The sequence below is a fragment of the Medicago sativa genome, chromosome 7 (assembly GCF_051527215.1).
Source record: "Medicago sativa cultivar Bolivia chromosome 7, Bolivia_mono, whole genome shotgun sequence".
NCBI lineage: Eukaryota > Viridiplantae > Streptophyta > Magnoliopsida > Fabales > Fabaceae > Medicago > Medicago sativa.
The window spans coordinates 81,734,468-81,756,282 of NC_140755.1; the positions used below are offsets into that span (position 1 = coordinate 81,734,468).

Genomic DNA, 21,815 nt, shown 5'->3' on the forward strand with positions numbered 1-21,815 from the left:
CCTAAGTTGACTTGTTTCCGAGGGGATAGTTTGTCCAGATAACATACCTCCGAGAACCCGATATGAGTAATTCAAGTTTTTGCATCCTTTTAGGTCTAAGAAAGTCATTTTGAATGGTCGGATTGACTGTGCATGTCGCCTTTTAGATGATAGGCACATTTAGGTCCCCGTAGTAAACTAGTTCCTAAGTTGACTAGTTTCCAAGGGGATAGTTCGTCTAGATGACATACCTCCGGTAACCCGATATGAGTAATTCAAGTTTTTGCATCCTTTTAGGTCTCTTAAGGTCATTTTGAACGGTCGGATTGACTGTGCATGTTGCCTTTCAGATGATAGGCACGTTTAGGTCCCCGGAGTAAACTAGTTCCTAAGTTGACTAGTTTCCGAGGGGATAGTTCGTTAGGATGACATACCTCCGGGAACCCGATATGAGTAATTCAAGTTTCTGCATCCTTTTAGGTCTAAGAAGGTCATTTTGAACGGTCGGATTGACTGTGCCTGTTGCCTTTCAAATGATAGGCACGTTTAGGTCCCCAGAGTAAACTAGTTCCTAAGTTGACTAGTTTCCGAGGGGATAGTTCGTCCGGATGACATACCTCCGAGAACCCGATCTTAGAATTTCAAGTTTCTGCATCCTTTTAGCTCTAAGAAGGTAATTTTTAACGGTTGGATTGACTGTGCATGTTGCCTTTCAAATGATAGGCACGTTTAGGTCCCCGGAGTAAACTAGTTCCTAAGTTGACTAGTTTCTGTGGGGATAGTTCGTTCGGATGACATACCTCCGGGAACCTGATCTGAGAAATTCAAGTTTCTGCATCTTTTTAGGTCTAAGAAGGTCATTTTGAATGGTCGGATTCACTGTGCCTGTTGCCTTTCAGATGATAGGCACGTTTAAGTCCCTGGAGTAAACTAGTTCCTAAGTTGACTTGTTTCCGAGGGGATAGTTCGTTCGGATGACATACCTTCGGGGTCTCGATCTGAGAAATTCAAGTTTGTCGATCCTTTTAGGTCTAAGAAGGTCATTTTGAACGGTGGGATTGATTGTACCTGTTGCCGTTCAGATGATAGGCGCGTTTAGGACCCAGGAGTAAACTAGTTCCTAAGTTGACTAGTTCTTTAGGGGATAGTTCGTCAGGATGACGTACCTCCGGGAACCCGATCTGAGAAATTCAAGTTTCTTCATCCTTTTAGGTCTAAGAATGTCATTTTGAACGGTGGGATTGATTGTACATGTTGCCGTTCAGATGATAGGCTTGTTTAGGTCCCTGGAGTAAACTAGTTCCTAAGTTGACTAGTTTTTTAGGTGATTGTTCGTCCGGATAACATACCTCCAGGAACCCGATCTGAGAAATCCAAGCTTCTCCATCCTTTTAGGTCTAAGAAGGTCATTTTGAACGGTGGGATTGATTGTACCTGTTGCCGTTCAGATGATAGGCGCGTTTAGGACCCAGGAGTAAACTAGTTCCTAAGTTGACTAGTTTTTTAGGGGATAGTTCGTCAGGATGATGTACCTCCGGGAACCCGATCTGAGAAATTCAAGTTTCTCCATCCTTTTAGGTCTAAGAAGGTCATTTTGAACGGTGGGATTGATTGTACATGTTGCCGTTCAGATGATAGGCTTGTTTAGGTCCCTGGAGTAAACTAGTTCCTAAGTTGACTAGTTTTTTAGGTGATAGTTCGTTCGGATGACATACCTCCGGGAACCCGATCTAAGAAGGTCATTTTGAACGGTGGAGTATTAACCAATTAAAGGGTGTGATTTTAAAAAAAATAAAAATAAGAGAATGATTTTTTTTATAATGTAAAGATTTTTTTTTTGAAGGAAAAAAATGTAAAGAATTGAATATTATTAACTAAAAATAACTTAATTTCACCTTAATTTTTATTTTTTTGTTAGAAATCACTTTCACTCATTTTCATCTTCCCTCTTCTTCCAAAATAACCAAATTTCATGAATCACTTTCACTCAAATTCATTTTCCCTCTTCTTCCAAAATAACCAAATTTCATTTCCCTCTATATTCATACATGTGAAAGGACCGAGTGTTTGAGCGCTAATTTTTCAATTTTCATTTTTCATTTCCCTCTCTCACCCCTGATTTTATTTCCCTTTTTTTTTTCTTCAAATTTGACTTAAATTCAGGCCTTATCTACTTCTCTTTCCAATCTCAAACCTTATCACCACTAGCACCCCAAATCCTTCCTATTTTTTTCCAGATCTGGAAGCTTAGATTGAAGACAGCCTCTCGCCATCTCTCAAACCGCATCGTCTCTATCATCCATACTCTTCTGTTATAACATTATAGTGTTGAAATTGAGTTTTTTTTTTGTTTTTTTCTCTGATTTACTCCTGCTTTTTGTGTTTTTTTCGATCTCTAGTGTGCAGTTCAAAGAAGAGAGCAAATCACATACTTATCACAATATCTAAAGGTTAGCACAGTATCTAAAGATTAAGTAAAAATGAATAAGTTGGAAAGTTGAATCTTATGGTATTGTATTATATGTTTGTGCTCACTAATTACTAATTACTATTGAAATCCATATTCATATTTTTAGTTTGTGCCTGTCTAATACATTTGTGGTTGAATATTGTTGGCGTTTAAGTTGGTGGTCGTTTACTTTATTATGTTTTTCGTTTTCTTTTTGTTTAATAAATAAAATCCTATTAATTAGGAGAAATATAGGCTGGTTACTATTGCAATATAGGCTGGTTACTATTGCATTTTGTTAACATTTTTCTCTTAAGTTCGTGCGAGGAAGATAAGAATGTCTGAGGAGAATCAATCTTTTCAACGCCAATTGCAGCAGAAACGTGAAAAGGAACTTGACAAGTTACAAGCTGCTGTAAGTATTTGTTCAATATTAATTTGTTTTTATGATTATGCTTAATGTTTTGTTTTTATATAAAATGTGTTCAACTTTGTTCAGTCCAATCAGTACATTTATATGCTTATTTTGTTTTCTTAAACTAAAGCTAGAAATGAATAATGATGTTTGATAATGCTTTTAAATATTTGTACTAAAGTGGCCAACACATCAGGCACTAACATACCTCTTTTTATTGAATTTAGTGAGATTTTGATATCCTTTATTGAAGCTCATGCACAAAATTGTCCATCTTGGTTTTCCTGTAAAAATGATTCAAGTAGAGGGAAATTCAAATTAGATAACTTAGTTTAAAAATCAAGTCTAAACAAAAGCATTGAATTTGGAATGTGACACATAGAATGAAGGCCACGATCTTCATCTCTACATTAGGGAATGAGTCTGACTGGCTTTTGATTTAGAGTAACTCTCCTTCAACATGTTTGCTTTTTGATACATTGTAATATGGGGGTTTTGCAAGAATCTGTTGAACCTCTTGTTTGGACAATATCTCCGAGGTAATTTGACTCCTCTTGTCCGCATGCACGCATATACACCAAATTCTTGTGTTTTGCAATTGAATTAATCATAATGCTGAAATGTGGCTCATTTGTTATGTGTATACAAACCAAATGGATTTGAACTGAATTTTTGTGATGCTATCTGAATTTATCATTTGTTTCAATCAAAGGCCGATCGATTTGATTATTTCTTTCTTCAGGACCAACACCCCTTTCAAGATGTTGTGTTTGACTAGAGACTGTATAAGTCTATGGTTTTGAAAAAGGTATGGATTTAACAGTTTTGATAAATTTGTTATGGTGATGGCGTCTATCATGTTTCAGGTATGCTAAGGAGGTTCCATTTGGTTCACAAGAAGTATGAGTTTAATTAATTCATGCTTTCAGAACTTTTTTTCTTCTGATGTGAAGTTGCTATTGTTGTAATGGTGTAAAATGAAGGATATGAACAAGATGGGAGAAAAGGGATGAAAAGGAAATGAACAAGAATTAAACAAAATATGGAAGAATTAGATCGAATATTTAGAAACTACTCTTTCTCTATGTACTAAATAAAAATGTGTAAATTGAATATCATGCAATTCTATGATAATTTAGAACATGCTGTTATTTTAAATTGAATTGATTTTCTGTATTTAGAAAAATAATTGAAAAAAAAAGGTGCATGTGATAACCGATGACGCGTTTTTTTTTTTATGGAATGTGATAATTCTTGTTATACTTGTTCTTTTTAATTAATTAAAAAAATATATGTAAGTGCGTAGAACGAGCAACAATTTTTTTTTCTAACGGTTCTCATAAAAAAAACTTCTCCAAACGACAAATGATATTAAACAAAATTATCCCGATCGTTGAATATGACTTAATCGAACTAAGAGTGATCTAGGAAGACGAATTTCAGCAATTAGAATCTTAGATATAAGTCGATTTGACAAACCATCTCTTTGGGAACATAGTTAACATGAAATTACACTCATCTGCTAACTAAAATTACCCAAATAACAAACGGTATCAAACAGAATCATCCGGCCTATTGTTGGATATGACTTAATTGAATTAACAATAAATCGAAAACTTAAATTTTGACGAAGGGATCGTTTGTCGAATTGACTTGATTGCCAAAATTCGAGTTTGTAATTTGTCCTTAGTCCACTTAGGTCTTATTCAACAGTCGAATTAATTAATTATACAGAAGAAAAATTCTTAGTTGGACACAACTCCAAATCAATAAATTTCGACACACAAAAATGATAAAATTTAAAAGAGAAATAATTTAGTCACATCACTTAATATAATTTCTCTTCTAAATTTTATCATTCATGTATGTGTGTCAATGTAATTTTTATTTAAGCTTGTGAATTAAATCATTGATTAGTTGATCACTATTCAAAACAGGTAATAACAATTAAATAAAATCAAAACCCATAACTTTCACATGTGCGTGCGTGGTGCAGTCGGTAATAATCAATTATATTTAGTGTTTTAGGTATAGGTCGCTGGTTCGATTCCTTTCTGTTTTGTTTTGTTCAAAATCTTGTATTTTTGCCATTTTTTTTTTGAAACTCATCTTCTTCGCCCGTTTACTCTGAAACGGGTTTTTTAACCCGCGACCCAGTCCGACCGTATCACCCTTGGAACACAATGAAATGCAATGATTTTTTTCGTAGTTTTGATCGGATTTGAAAGACAAGGAGAACGCACATACTTATTTTTCAAATCCACAAGTCAATCGCAATAAATTTTGTTAAGGTTCTTGCAAATCGTAAAACTAAGATAGCAGTAATTTCACACAGTAATTCAATATGGTTTTCGATTCAGCTTTCGATAACAAGATATAAATCTCACTCAAATAGTAAAACAAAAAATGGATTTCACATAAAACTAAATCTTGGAACGGTGGAGGCGAACTGATGGGGGGTAGAGTGAAGGGTGTGTGATTCTAAACAGTGGGTTTTTGAAATGGTGGAGACATGTTTGACGGCGGAAACCTGCCGGACATCGGTGGCGCGGCGAGATAACGACAGCGGAGTTTAGCATCTGGGTTGGGCTGTCAGATGAGAAAAGGATGGACTCTATGTTATGGTGTGTCTGAGATTGATCTAACGGGTGAGATTAGATCAAACTTATGGTATGTTAGTAATTGTGTGTGGAGAGATGTCTGTGTTCCTTATGTTTAATCTAGACCACATATCTAATCCAATGGTATTTTTTACTACCTCACCGGTGAGGGACCTATCCTCTCCCTCGTCCTAGCCGTCACCTAAGAGTATATGTACAATCCAACTTTTATATAAGTTTCTCTCTCTCATACTCTTGTTATGTTGTTACTCTTTCACTTCTTTTTTCTCTATTATATTTGACCAATAAAAGGAGAGAATAAGAAAGTTGTCCGAAAAATTGTCACAAAATAGATGTAAAAATATCATTACTCTAAATTAAATCTGGTGAGGTATTTGGTACAAATATAAACCATATAAACGGAGGTTTGAGTCTAGCAATAATCACAATGTATACAACAAAACATTACTTAGGCTCTTCTTTTTTCTTACTTGCCGGTTTGAACCTCAACCTCAACAGGTGATGCAAACTTAATTCGATAAATTTAGTTCCAATTAGTACCTATTATCGAAATAAACAATATACAGAGGTACTCAAGTACCATCATAATCTAAACTTCTAATAATACAAACCTTGTCATTTACAACACCAGAGCATACAGCTTTCTTCTTTTGATCAACTAAGGAAACACTTATCCATCAGATCAAAGAATAGATTTAGACTAGTTTAGAAAAAATAACAGACGATAAATAACAAATTGATCAAGCCTCGTTAATTGGTCTTCGAAGACCAAAACAAACAGCTGACCGAAAAAGAGGAGGTGCATCCTCTGTTAGTACTTCTGCATCCAACTTTTCAATATGGGCCCATATCTGCATAAACAATACAAATGACATGTAAGACGATAAGAAATCTTTTTCAGGGATGCTACTAGAACAATTGAGGAGAGCTGTGCAGAAACATTAGATTGATTTGGATATTTGCAAAAACAAAGTATAAAATATAATTATGTGACACAAGTACTACACAAATCGAGAAGCAATCTAATCACCTAAAAAAAGAGGTCTGAGTTGCAAAGTTTTGTTCATATTGAATTCATAACTTGCTACGATTATGTTCAAAATTCAAATGCAAGCACTTAAATAAACATTACCTCAGTAGCGTACTGCCTAGAAAAGGCCTTCACATAACTCAAAGTAGTGATACACCATTGTTCCTTTTCACCTACATTATAAGCAACACTTTTCTTCCCACCATTTGACTGACTGTAGAATAGATTAAGAAGCCAAAGTTAATACATAGTAATAGTTATTCCACAAGATGTATAATTTGGTTGTTGTGCAATATCTATCTTGGTAAGATAAGGACAGACACGGAACCTGTTTTGAGGTATCTGATTCTCATTGTCTAATTCCATTGTTGACGACTCTTCAGGATCAACTGCCATCTCTTCAACTTGTGTAGACTTCCATTCGCGAAGTGTTCTAGCTCCAGATCCCTTGGGAAGGCGATTCGTCAAAACATTTGAGAAGCTTTTAAATAACAAGAGAAACAATGCCTGTGTGAACAAAAAGCACCCATGGAAGGAAAATACAATGAGAAACAAAACTTTAAGAGGCAGTCCAAATTAAATGGGTCAGAGACCCCTCGAACCAAAACCAAATTATAAATCAAATGAGTAGAAGAGACAAGTGGCAACTACAAATGAAAGTGAAGAAAATACAAAGTCATATACTATTTTAAGTGCCATAAAACAATACAGCAAACAGAATATAGAAGTGGTTAGGTGCTTATCCAGTTTCTATTTTACCATCTTTAACTGCTAAGGAGGATTTATTTTCTCCCATCATTGCATACTTACCACCCGTCTTATAATATATCATTTTCTGCACTCTTAGCGCAATTTTGCCAAATCAACCACATTAGATATGGAGTTGTGTACAAATAACCTAACCCTATATTTATCTATTTAACATCATCCTTCCCTATTCACCAAGAACTTCTAACACCTAGAAACGCTATATATGGCCATGATATAGTCTGAGTCACTAGAGAGAGTGAATATTTCTAAACTAGAATCATACTATTGGCACATGATTTTTTCAAGCATTTCCAAATGGCAAGTGTACATCAGCATAATAAAATTATGTCCAAAGAGAAGGAAGTGGCATTTCAAGTGTCGCCTTTGATAAGGAAAGGTGTCTCCAGACTATTAACCATTACAAATTTTACATCAATTACCTCATTTTCATCAGTTGCTCGGGCAAGAAGAGCTTCCTTAGCTTCTACAGATTCTTGAATAGATACCACCTCATCCTTTGCTTTTTCAGCACGCAATTTCAATCTATTCAACCTTGCAGGGTTTTCCCCAATAACTGGTTCACCATCCACAAGTGCTAGTTTTGACTCTGCAGCATCTACCTCTGCTTTTGCCTCATTGGCAGCTACTTCAGCTGATGAAATATTCCTTTTAAGAGATGTTATTTCTTTCCTTAGATCAGAAATACGGTTGTATGTTTTGCTTACTGCATTTCTAAGAACCTGTTGGATGAAAAACAAGGTGGCAATTACAAAACAAAATAAAGTATGTATGGCAAGGATCAAACAATTCAAATATGTTATGATTTGGTTAACCATCATGATCAGAACACAAACAACAACATGTATTGCTTCCAGCACTTGAAAATGATAAAAAGAATTAGTCATCCAAAGCTGACCATGCCAAAATACAATCAAAAGCAAAAGACATAATTCCAAACCACTGTATAGTAGACAAGAACTACAAATGAATTATCGATAAGAGCTAGATTAAGTACCTCCCATGGACGATCTGTTGTATGAAATTGCTCGACATTTTCTTCTGAGAAGACCCATCTCACAATTGCCAGATTTGATACAAGTCGATAGCTCATCATTCGGTCAATCGCTATTGCTGTCATTTGGGTGTTACTCTTCCAGAAAGAACTGACTTCAGCTATCAGCATAATTTGCTTGTCCTCGTCAGGACATATTTTTGAAATGACTTGCCCATATCTTTCTAATACAGTTATCAAGTGAGTGAAACTCTTGGATCCAATATTGAGAAGAGTTTGTACGACAACTCTGAGTGTAACTTCTAGACTATTATTTGAAAACACACTTTCATCAATCCATGAGATTATTTCACGGACAGGTACCTTCCCTTTAACCATGTCGTTGAGCTGTCCAGACAGCAGGTGTTCATTGTTTTCTTTACCATCTTCTGCACCAAGATTGAAATTCGGTCCACCCTTCGGAGGAAGCAATTCTTCTAAACCAGGTGCATTTTCAATGCTCTATACAAAATATAATGAAAGGTACCATTGGAAACATCAATATGACAATTTCATGAAACCAGACTAAAGCCTATTCATTTAATTGCTTATCATAAACAACAAAAATCTATAGTGAGACTTCCATACTCCATACTCTTTTATGATTTTCCAATACGGACCATAACCACACAACAAACCACAAGTGGCAATGCAGTAATGAATAATTACCTGTTTGACTTTGTCCCAGTATGACAAGCGAACTTCCCTCTCCAAAACCTCCTGAACAAAGACACGTTGAGGGGCCCACCTCGGGAGATCTAACACATAAGCCCACTCTTCCCAAGGCCAGATGAACTGAAAGTTTGACCTGTATAGAGAAACCATCAATCAATCTGAACATGAATGAACTAGAGAATAAAGATGCAACTTTACACTTTTCAAATTAAATAGAACTGGTAAAAATATATTTTAGTTTGCCCATGCCTATGTTAGTCCATTGCTCAACACTCATCTAGATAAAGTAAATGAAGGAAACAGTTATTCGTTCCTCATTATGCCAGAGCTATAAGCTATACATTATCCCAACAAGTATTCCCATTTTATCCATCAACATTATCATAAACCTTTCTACCTCAGCAATCACCACCAATTTCTCATAAATATCAATTATGAATAGGGGTACTCAAACACAATACACGCATTTATTCCCCCAACAAATTCATCCTAGGCTCTTGAAAAATGCAAAAAACAGTGTTCAAGGCTGAGTACAAGCTCCAATATAAACATCAACCACCTCATCACTGAACCACCAGAACCATTTCTGAACTTCCTCATAAGTTGAGCCACGAGATCTCACTTTCTTTTTGACCAATACAAATCATAGAGCAGAGATAAAAAAAAAAAAAAAAAACATCATGATTATGATTTGAGTAACTGTACCCTTTTAAAAATTTAGTCCTTTGATTATTAACGATGGACAATCGTCATTTCCAACAGTCTATGAAAAGGAAATTCCAGTAAAATTGAAGAATGGATCAGAGTTTACAAATGTCAGATCTCCAGCTTGAGATTCCCAACTTCTGTTCAGTTACTTGAGTTGAACTTTGACCTTTTTCCCATTTATTTTGACCATTTAGTTGAATGAGTTGTATTGAAGGTCAATGAAGAAAGGTTGTGATGAGTATGAGCTAAATTACTAATGACCAGTTGATCATTTTGCAGTTAATAAACTAATTGCTTCATAATTGCCCCATGCCAATATATGCATGAATTAAGTTTTTGCCGATGTATACCATGGCACCGCATATTATTTTTCTTTTACCAGAAAGGAAAAATATCTATGATTCATTGAAATAAGATTGAGATTTTGATGCATACTGGCATGAAATGGGAGTAAGATAAGATAAAACAGTTTCACTTCACCAATTTCATAAGTACTAACTAACATAGCCAGTGCAATGAATTTTAATGTGAGAATTGCGAATATTGTCTGTCGGACCACAAGTAACACAATTTAACTATTGCAACTTTAGCAAATAAACTCAATGGAAGCTTAGACATGACTTTTTTTTTAAAGTGGAGACTATTAGTGAAGGAACAGGGAGGAAAACAAGATATACATAAAACAGAATATGAACAGCTGCATGTTGTCTCAAAAGAGGAGTGAATCCTGAAATAGAAATTGCAGAAAGTTGGAACATACAAATGGTGTGAGAACCAAAGGATTAGTCTTGTTCGGCACTCCATATCCAAATCAGCAATCTTTTCAAAGAGAGCGCGAACTGCTCCAGCAACAACTGCAGGAAAAGCTCCAGGAAGAGCCTATTGCATAGCCACAAGATTAGAAAGCAATAAGCACCAAACATTAAGTGAAACTGAAATCTTTATAAAATTGTAAAGAAGAAACAAGTAAAATTGCAATCTGTATAAAATTGTAAAGAAAAAACAATCCCTCAATGATTGAGAAAAAAAGTCAGCAATGTTAAGTCGACTAGAAAGTACCTTACAAAGGTCAATAATAACCAGTGTGTAATACGCTGGTTTGAAAGGTGGCTGTGGAAGCATCAGCAGCTGCAAGAGTCAGAGCGAGAGTATTATTATTATGATTATTATTGTTGTTGTTATTGTTCTTAAAATTATTAAATGTGTCAGGCATAATATGGCATATTCAAATAAAAAATACAAGGAAACAAAATTCAGTCAAATCAAAATATGAAGTAAAACATGTTCGTGCATTTAATTTGCATCACATATTTTAGTTCAAATTGAACAATTTAATTATAATAAAACCAACCAAAGCCTTTTTCCACAAGGTGAGTCGGCTACATGAACATACAGCCCTTTTTCCTATCACAAATCATATCTGATTATAGACGAGTTGGTATCAGAGATGGCAGAGTCCATTATCCAAGTGGGATTTTCAGAGCCACCCAGATGAAATTTGTCCATGTAATGTAAAATGAAGATTGACTTGAAGACTCAAAAGAAGATGGGTTGGTGATTCTAACCAAGAAGCACTATCTTTAATACCAAATTGAGGTGCTCTTATTGGAGACATGTACTCGATGATAGCACCATACATCGCATTGTTGTCATATGTAAGTGGATTTATCAGAGAAGTTGTACTCCCAAGGGGTGGCCTCAATGGCATCACCATCTACACCGTGTTCTACAAACTTGGAGTCGCCTTAGTTGTCATTAATGAGAGCTAGTAACTTAAGTGCTTAGCATTGCCGTGTCTTTTAGAACAAAAAAAATCCTCACTCGAAGATAGACAAAAAGATGATGGAAGGAATATTCCTCACTCAAAGATAAACAAAAATAGGGATTAAACAATGTTTTCACAGAGATTATGGAAGGAATATATAAAATAAAAAGATGATGAAGCGAATATCATTACTGTTACTCCCCTTTGCATTAATTAATGCTTATTTCCTACTACTGCATATCTATTTTCTTCTACCTAGAGTATTATTTCACAAGTCACAGTCTTCCTACTCTCCCACACTCTGACTCAGTTGTTGTACTTAAACATTATAAATTCACAGCAGTGAAAATCACACGTTGGGGCTTGCATTGCCAAAAAAGCAGCATGCTGCTGCATTTTAATTACAAATAAAGCAGGGGGCAACAGTGAGTGAGTTGTCATCACATCAGTTACTTCTCAAATATTTGAAGCATTTCGGTCAGGTGTGCATTCTGATGGATTCAATTTCTTCCATTGGAACCCGCCCGATATATACTGTCCCAAACTGAAAAACAAGTTTAACAAACCTGTAAATCCATTTGCATACACCCATATACCTAATTTTCTTTACGGGTGGGTGAGACGGGTTCTGGACAGTAGCGGAATTTTTCATAGCCCTAATTAGTTAACTTAAATCCATCTCTTAAATATTTTATCTGTAGTTTGTCTTGATCTCCTTCCATTACCTTTATCAATCTATACATTTACTTGGTCTGGCCCGATAACTATTGCTTCTATCGGTCTTCTCTACATGTGCTCAAAACACATACGGGCTAAGGCAAGACTCTACCATTGTCATTATTTAGGAAGGACACCTCAATTATCTTTGTTTCGAAATCGACCCATGACCTAATATTTGCAGGAAGTAATCCTACTCAAGCTCACCCACTGCTCTGACCACCACACACTCATTGCTCTATTTTTAAATCCGTCCCTTTGGACACACCTGCTGCTTAAACATGAGTTCTGTTCAATTTATGTTTCTGTATTGTATTCTCAAAACCTTCTGTTGAATTTTTGTTTGTATTGTAGTCTTCTTCATTGTCATGCCCTCACTGTTCTTTATTTCATTAAATATATTCCATCATCTTCCTTCTTTATTCTGATTATGTGTTTAGACTGACATTTGACTAAAAATGCCATTTATTTTGAATAATTCACTACACGTGTGTAGTATAAACCATGCTGTATGTTTATGATCAGTGGTATAGTGGTTGTCCGTCATGCACAGCTACCACGGACTGATAACGTCATGCACTAACATATAGTACAAAGTATCTCTGCAAAATTGCCTCTAACCTATGAAGCACGGACACTCCTCGGATTAGGTGTGTCCCGGTGTCGGACATGTGTCGTGTCCGACACCAACACGACACCGACACATATACTTGCACTGAATTATGTGATTTTCTCAAATTATTCGCGGTCCCGTGTCCGTATCCATGCTTCATAGCCTCTAACTTTTTCTTCCTAGAATCAATCACCAAGACCAACGCCCAAAATATTCTCGCCTGAGTAAGGTGTAGAGACAAAGTCGCCCAAAATATAGGCACAGTCACTTGAGAGTGCAAATGAGGAATGATGTCGCCTTATGGCATTGCAGTTTGGAAACTTGTAGTGGAAAACGCTATTCACTATCAAGTTATGACATCCTATACTAAGAGAAAAAGCTTCTTTCTTTTCTTTGTTTTTACATTCGTTAGACTTTAAGCATTACTCAACACATCAATGAAGAGTAATATCTTTATGTTGAGCTTCTGAAGGCCCGTGTTGAGGACCAATGCAAGCTTCTACAATTTATAAATAACTTTCTAATGTCAAAGCACAGAGATTACACACAAAAGGGGCAAAATAGATTGCAACTTTACACTATATTACCTGAGAGAATATTGTCTCAGCCATGAGGTACTCATATCGGAAGGAAACCGGCAGACCAACCATGAAAGAAGCACATTCCTTTCGACTAGCTTTGCATGAACCCAAAAATGAGAATAGTTAAAAATACGTTGAGAACATTTTAACACGAAAAGTGTAAAAAAAAATAGATGAAGTATAAACAAAGGATCAAACGGCTTCTAGTAAACTCTTAATAAAATAAATGGACAAAACCCTAAGTTTCTGTTGATGTTACCAAACCACTCATGGAATTAAAATTAAATAAAAGTTAACTAGACAAAATTGGCAGAGCATGATGTGTGTGTATCTTAATATGTTCCTTGTTTGCACCTCTATTCTAACCACATCATCACTGTTAATATTCTAATATAAAGAAATTTAGCAGAGTATACTAACCTGCCATTGAAATACAGAAGCACGTCTAAGAGATACTCTTCCACCACAAATCGATCTATAGGCTGCAGATCCTGTCATCCAAAAGATTTATTATATTGAATCTGTTATGTGGTTAGCAAAAGTGAAATTTGAATTAATATAAATCTAGCCTAAATATTACAATAACATATGAACCCCAAAAAAGTTTCATTTGTTCCGGAAATAATCAGCCGGCCATCATGCAAAAAGCAGTCTGATGCTTGTGATTTGAAGAGAGAGAAAAACGAGAGATGTACAAAAGCAGACTGTATGAAACCTTCCCAACTAACAACAAAGTACATCAAAACAAATCACCTTCATCATTGCAATAAGATTTGGAAGTTTTGTAGACTAAGGCTAAGCCAAAAAAATGTAAACCAGATAAATGAAGAGATTCATTTTCATATGCTGTCGGCGTAAAAAAATTTACATTGTCGACAAAGCACTCATGTGTGACTGTAGAAATCATAATGGCTAAAGTCAAATGTTTTTAATAATATGATGGTTATGTTTAATTGACAGTTTAAAAAACATTTACACCGACAGTGTATATAAATTAAATCAATAAATAAATGCTTCAAGAAAATATGTACCAATTATTTTACCGTCTCAAACAATAGAAACACCATCAATCAGTGAGTAAACATTATAAAAAATCAAAAGTTGGTTTTTGAATATGAAAACCCATGTGAATAGCAATGAAATGGAAAAGAGATAAGTTTCAATAAGGAAGATTAAAAGAAAGGAAATTAGTGCAAACATGCAGGACAAATGTCATAGAGAAGGCAAATCACCTCCATTTTACTGGATGGAAATATATTTAGCCGCCGTATTCTTTGAGGATACTTTAATTCTGCCTCATGCTTCTCTTTACCAAAAGATACCCCAGAAGGAACATAAGGCGAGTTTGGTAAGTTGGAGCAGCTTACTGTCCCAAATGCATGGGACTTCCCGGTAACCAGCTGAGCTTCAAAGGAAAGATGAGTTCTTGGAACTAACAATTAAAACAGTAAACATAATCAGGCAGTGAATAAAACACGAGGAAAAAACAAAGTTGATGAGCATGACACAACAGCCCATATACACATAAACTATCTGCTCTTGATATGTTTAAAGAGAATGCAAAATGGATTTGCTCAACCGTATTAGTTCATTCTGAAGTGACATAACCCATATATTAGTAATGCATTGGATGATGTGTGTTCCCTTATATAGTTATTGATCATGTACTTGATTAACTGCATTAAAATACACTGCTAAAATTTGCATAACGATTAAACTTACCACTTTCAACTTTCCATCCATTGCTTGACAAAACTTGTATTCTATCCCATAAGTCCTCCAAAAAATCCTAAAAAATAGCCCAGCAAAAATAATATGCTTTAAACCCTTTTGAGCAACTTATAAAAGGGGATAATAAATAGACATAAAATAACAGAGCAATCATTTTTTCATTTTTTGACAATTATTTGAAGGAAAAAAAAGTTATTTTTGAGTTACAGCAAAAGTGGAATTCAGATTGCCAATGTTATTCAAAGAATCCATCCTTCCTCTGTTTTTCGGTTCTGTCATGGTAACAGTATAAGCAAGTTTTATTTTAAAAAACGGGGTCTTCTAAAACATGGGTAAGTTTTTTAAAAATTAGAAAACCTAAGTCATTTTGTGAAAACCTAACATGGCTTCCCTCTTCCCCAACTGCACAGAACTTGAAACAAACTCGCAATCCCTCGCATGGATAGCGAAAAAACACATTCCACTATGAACTTTCATGTGTCTGATCCTAAGTGCAATGCAGCACAGTAAAGGAGTTTGAATTGCCGGATCATGCGATCCCATGAGTAAACTCGTAGTCCAACAACATTTTATAGGCCCCGCAAAATAAATGTGGGACCAACATAATTTAGTGGAACCGATGTTCAAGATAGTGGACACCATTTTAATTTCAACTAATGAAAAAATATTGTTTTGGAAAGAGTGTGTTGCTAGTACTTTTCAACATTTATGTAGAGACACAAATGCACAACTGCCTATCAATGTAAATAATCTAAAATTGTGGGGCCAACATAATTTAGTGGAACCAATGTTCAAGATAGTGGACACCGTCTTAATTTCAACTAATGAAAAAAAAAATTGTGTTGGAAAGAGTGTGTTGCTAGTACTTTTCAACATTTAGGTAGAGAGACTCAAATGCACAACCGCCTATCAATGTAAATGATCTAAAATTGGGAGGTCCTTTTAATTGGCTTAACGAGTCTAGGCAGGTACATTTGTAAACCTGAATGTGAGATATTTCATATCTTAGTTTATACTTGTCAACCAAAACCAACATTTGATAGTATGGTAAACTTATGAAGTTCTGTTATACCTTCACTAAATGTGATTATGTGATACAACAAGACCCAAATCATATAAAAGCTACATTTGGGAGAATAATAACATTGACATGTTGCTCAAAGAACAGACAAAGAACTTGTAATTAAGTATTAGCAAACAGAAGCCAACCTTGTTATTAAGATCTCTCTCGATTTCATCATCATTCTCAAAAAAGGATAAACCAGTGTCAGAAGTATGCTTTCGGATGCTCAAATAAGCTTCTATACCAACCATTACTCTCTCAATATCTTCAGGAACTTGCTGTGAACAGATGACATGCCATTCAGTGGAAGAGAGTATTGGTGAGTAATGAAATGAATACTGTAATTTTTTTTTTTAAAACTTGGAATGTAAGAATACTGTTTTGGCATCATGTAATTACCTCAACAAGTTCAGCCCCACCCCATGGGAGGCATGATAAAATGCAAGTTATGTAAAAGTCAGCACATGGCTGCCATAAAGGATTCCCTTTTTCCTCATCTACTGTTGTGGCAGCTGATGATAAAAATATTTCAAAGACATCCACTAGAGAATTTGGTTGAAGAGCTTTACTGCACATCTAAAGAATTTAAAAGAAAGCAACAAAAAAAAACGAAAATAAAATTAGCTGTATATACTATAAACACAATCCACAAAGCATGACAACAGCAATAGTAAGACAACAAGAATAGAAAATAAAATGTGAATATATTTGGAATTGCAAGGGAGTAGGAAAATAAATAAGCTGTACAAGTACATGAACATATCAAAAATATTAATGATGGCAAAAAGAATTACAAGCCAACTATACAATAGTTTAAGAGCATGTAAATGATAATGCAGCAGGGGACAATCATTTATCGAAGTAAAATGAACCCATGGTGAAAAAATGAAGGACTTCCTAACTACCTCATACCGTACAGAATATACCTGTGAACAATTACAGTCAGTCAAAGTACACTATTTTTCTACAAAAAACAACAATGGCAATACTTACCATAACAGTCATCAGCCGCATTAAAATACGAACTCCATTGCAGTTTCCAGTATCTAGAGCATCCTAAATTAAGAATCAAACAACAACAACAACTGAGAAACATAGAAGAGTATAATTATATGAAATACATCAAAGAGATTTGGCAGAGACATTAACAGGTCAAAGTAAAACTCAAATATCTTATTATATTCAATTATTAAACATATCAATCTGATTTCATTGATTACAAAAGGATCAAAATGCCAATGTTAATCACAGCTCATACCGCAATGGAGATGAAAACAAAGGTGTGTGACGTGATAACATGTCAACTGAGGTAGTGTTGGTGTCTAGTTACATATTGGTCACAAGGTCGCGCATACATTTATTACAGTATTCTTGTCAAAGGCTAAAACACCTTTGAAAAGAGAATCACCATCAGCAAAACTCCCACTAATTTCATATCATTAATGACTAAATCAGAGTTGCCAATAACCCACAAAATAAAAAATAATCAGAATTGCCAATCAAGTATAGTGGCCAATGGTGGCAGGCCAAAATGGACTGGAGTTTTATAAATTTGGATGAAGCGAAGAAAAGATGTCAATTTCGTATTATAAAAAATTAATGAAAATAAACATGGTAGTAATTGATTGTCACAATTAAATAAATCAATTCACTGCAAGAAAAATGTAATACTCCTTCATCCAAAAATTAACTCATTATACGGCCTTTAATTTTGTCTAACTGGATCCTCGTCTTTGTATTGTTTTTTGTGGCTATTAGTAACATTAATTAGTTTGAGCTATATGCTCCTATTTCTTAGTTGAATGGTCCATAGTCTCGTATTTAAGAAAATAAATTTGAAGAACATTCAACAGCTAAAAGTTGTGCCCTTATTACGTGATGATTCCTGACACCACCACACCAGTCTCCCATTATTTACCACCTTCCAGGAATTGAAGTGCAAATGCAGTGGCCATAGTTAAAATATGAAATTACTAATGACAATATCACATCAAACTTGTTAAAGAGTCTCACATCGGATAAGAGTATGGCCTGAACAAGTGTTTATAAGTGGGGCGGTCCTCACCTCACAAGCCGGATTTGTGGGGTTGTGTAGGCCCAACCACAAACTCTAAGATGGTATCCAAGCCTCCTCCAAGATCCTTTGGGTCACCTGCTATCAGGTTTCCGGGTCACCCACCATATATATCCACGCACCAAGCCCAATAGTGTTGGGCATATGGGTCCCACATCGGATAAGAGATGGCATGCACAAGTGTTTATAACTGGGCGCAGTCCTCACCCCACAAGGTTTTGTGGGTTTGTGTTAGGCCCAACTACAAATTCTATGAAAACTAATGTTGGATGGTATGATGACTAAACATGATTTTGATGCGCTTTGTGGCTATCATGATTTTGATGAGCTTTGTGCCTATTCAAGTGCAGTTTGAGAGAGTAGGGAACCTACTCCACTCAGTCAAGACAACCTTAGCATGTGAAATAGGCAATGAGTGTTTTGGGTGAAGTAAACGGTTTTTGTATCACAGACATGGTCGTAAGACAAACACTCCAAAAATTGCACGCCCGTCGAATGCAAAGGAGCGAAAATGAGATTCCAACTTCGCTTGTGGCAGGTGGTATGGCACCTCAATGGACAACCCATCATACCCACTCCTAGTCCTAAATATTTTTATAGCATATAGCATCAAACCTGCCATGTCATACACCTACGACCAACGTTGGCAGTTTTGGATTAAATGGTGACAACCTCTGCTCCTAACTTGAATAATAGTTTTTTTATCAAACATCAACAAATATGAAACCTTAAAAAAAATCTATAAAAGTAGCTTTCCAAATCAAATACTAAATGATCCATTTGGCAAGCAATCTACATTGTTGTCAAAACTGGAAGAAAAAAAAACTACATTTAAATTTCAAATTCTAATATGCAACATAAGGTTAAGAATTATTAACTAATGTTAAACGAATTATAGTAGCCTCAGTGGCTTAATCACTAACCTGAAATTTAGATCGAGTTTGCTCCACCAGTCTTTTCACAAAGTCCTCATTTTCCAAGTTTATCAGGCCAATCTGAATAAAATGTATAAGTAGGAACCGTAGGAAGCTCAGAAACTAAATTTGGAATTTGGAAACTACTCGAGATGTACAAGGAAATTCATAATACATAATTGGGATGGTAAGTAGATGTGAAAAAAATAGAAGATACAAAATTGGAAACAGGATAATTACAGTAAACCGATATAAATATTTGGCATTTGTTGCAAAATGCATCAAATAATGGTAGAATATAAGTCAAAGCGAACAAATGTGACAAACTACAAACTATGTTGCTTCTTTTACTATATCACGTCATTATAAAAATTTAAAAGCTTTTTGTTTTTCAAAAACCTGCAGGCTATATGCACTCCAACTTTGAAAGGCATGTCCGTTAGATATTATACACATATTTAGTGAAACAAATCCATCATGACGCAGGGAACATAATAAAATTTAACTAAAATGCTGTCTTAAGTGATAAAATAATAGAAAATATGAACAATGGATATTTAAATAAATATCTTTAACCATATACATATATATAAGCTATAGCGGTGTTTCCAATGTTTGTTCCAATTTTAAAGGACAGTTGACATTCGCAGAGCAGCCAAGTAACAAACTTGTGCAATATAAAATTGATTAGGTTTGCAATTGAAAATTAAATAGTACAGGGAAAAAGTGGGAAAGTTAGTACATTTGGTTGATCAGATAAACTACCATATACCACAACGACAATTTCTGATGTAAATCATCCCCTAAATAATTAGATAGACTTCCACTGTCATAACTTAGTGGTGACCAATTTCATACTGATTAATCAAATTAGTACAGCATGTTCACACATATAAATCAACCTCGAAAACACAACACGCACAAACAAACACACATACCCACTAATAATAAATAATAAGAACATCTTATATCTATGAAACATACATGAACAATTACATACATGTCCTACTATGAAACATGCATGAACGCTTACATACATGTCCTAATTCAGAAAAAAAAAATATTAGAACATACAGTGAAGTGAATAATGCAAGTCATTTGCAGTTCAAGAGAGATAAAGAGAGAAGAAAATCTTTACCAGGGTTCCATAGAAAGGAATCTTGTGAGGCAATTGCTCAGCACATGTGAGAAGGAACTGCATGAAGACAATAAAGTAAACATGTCATGATACCAAACACTGAAGTGTCATGTCGTGACGAAAAAAAAGATGATGGATAACAATTTATAAGGCACGCTGGACACCGGTATGTGTGTGAGCAGGTGTCAAAAGATGGAATGCATCACACACTGAACATATGACAGCAAAATAAAAAATAATGAATACTTTAATTTGAAAATAGAGGGAAATGCATAAAGAGAACTAGAAAGTCCTTATACCAATTACCACATAGTCTAGTTCTACATTTTAATCGAGCTTCAATGTTCATACACATTTCTGAAGCAAATCAGTCTTTTCATTGCATGTTTGGAATAACGGTGGATTCAACCAGATCACAGTGGCACCGCGACTTTGTTGAAGCTTGAAAACTGTAGCTTTTGCAAAATCACTGTAGCTTGTCGTGGTTCTGCCAAACTCACTTGCGAATCCAAATATGCACTAACTCGTGATTGTATTTTCCACAACAGAGCAAATGGATAAGGGTGTTTGGTTTCACATTTAATTTAGATGCCTTAGAAATTATTCTTCAAAGTACCAGAAGCAATTCTAACTCTAAAATTATGTTTGGCTTGATTCTAACACACAAATTTATAATTCAACTCACTTTTACATAAAAGTATTCAAACACAAGTCACTTTACATGCAACTCTCTTTTAGTCAGAATCAATTCACTCAAAACCAATTCTTGTCAAAAATTGTGACACGCTTATAGAACACAAATCAAAGCTAGTTGTAAGTAGATGACAGAATCAATTTTTGACTGCTTCAAGTAAGTGCTTACTCAATTCACTTAAAATCAATTACTGAAGAAGCTCTTTTGAAGCAGTCAAAAATTGTGACACACTTATAGAACAAGCCTCAAAACTAATAATGAAAAGAAAAAGCAAATTAAAAACATTTGAATTGTTGAAGCAACAATAAGCATCAGAAATTGAGTACTTACCTCCAAAATCTCAGTTTGGGAGTGGTCGAGCTCACGACGAAGGACACCAAAACAGGTTTCCTGAAAAATTATGAAAAAAGCGCGTTAGGAGAATCGAATTGAAGAATAAGTTGAGCGGAAAGAGCGAAAGAGAGAAGAAGAAAGCGAACAATATGATCTTTGAAGTCGGAGGAAGTTCCATATTCAGGACTCTTGTCGCCGATCCGTAGAATGAGGCTTCTCCAACCATTCATCGTTGATGAAGAATGAGCTTGCAGAGTGAAGGAGTAGTTTGTAGGGTTTTATTATAGATCGAAAACCCTATTTCACCTTCAACGGCTGAACCCTAACAAATTACCTAAACTAAACCAACGCTGGTGTAGTGTGGTGGTACTGTTCAGTGTCCATTTTCACTTTTAGATAGATTTTGTAGTCATTCAATTCAGATTTTCATTTCATTAAAAATATTTGATATTCCTTAAAAAAAAAAAAAATTGAGTAAACTATCAAATTCGTATTTGTTTTTATAGGTCACTGT

At 35.1% G+C, this 21,815-nt stretch overlaps 1 protein-coding gene and 1 long non-coding RNA gene across 2 annotated transcripts; one reads left to right on the top strand and one right to left on the bottom strand.

Moving 5' to 3' along the window:
* Positions 1–1,930: 1,930 nt before the first annotated feature.
* Positions 1,931–4,006, top strand: LOC146909188 (uncharacterized). The gene is made up of 3 exons (XR_015017978.1): positions 1,931–2,429; positions 2,746–2,843; positions 3,586–4,006. It is a non-coding gene; the product is annotated as an uncharacterized LOC146909188 (long non-coding RNA).
* A 1,890-nt stretch (positions 4,007–5,896) lies between these two features.
* Positions 5,897–21,679, bottom strand: ABH1 (ARM repeat superfamily protein). The gene is made up of 19 exons (XM_085724171.1): positions 21,448–21,679; positions 21,299–21,358; positions 20,275–20,331; positions 19,146–19,217; positions 17,142–17,204; positions 16,548–16,724; positions 16,295–16,426; positions 15,077–15,143; positions 14,587–14,786; positions 13,775–13,845; positions 13,361–13,445; positions 10,738–10,806; positions 10,439–10,557; positions 8,965–9,103; positions 8,260–8,757; positions 7,685–7,984; positions 6,823–7,001; positions 6,597–6,708; positions 5,897–6,315 (listed from the first exon to the last, which is right to left on the bottom strand). Exons 1-19 carry the CDS (start codon positions 21,529–21,531, stop codon positions 6,205–6,207), a joined length of 2,595 nt encoding a protein of 864 aa, XP_085580297.1. The 5' UTR covers positions 21,532–21,679; the 3' UTR covers positions 5,897–6,204.
* Positions 21,680–21,815: the final 136 nt, after the last annotated feature.

Excerpts from the sequence above, each read along its gene's own strand:
- ABH1 (XM_085724171.1), bottom strand. The coding sequence starts at position 21,531 with ATGAATGGTTGGAGAAGCCTCATTCTACGGATCGGCGACAAGAGTCCT. Across the intron at positions 19,218-20,274 it reads TTCCTTTCTATGGAACCCTG|ATTGGCCTGATAAACTTGGA; the intron begins GTAAAGATTTTC and ends CATTTTATTCAG. Across the intron at positions 13,446-13,774 it reads CTTCTGTATTTCAATGGCAG|TCGAAAGGAATGTGCTTCTT; the intron begins GTTAGTATACTC and ends ATGCAAAGCTAG.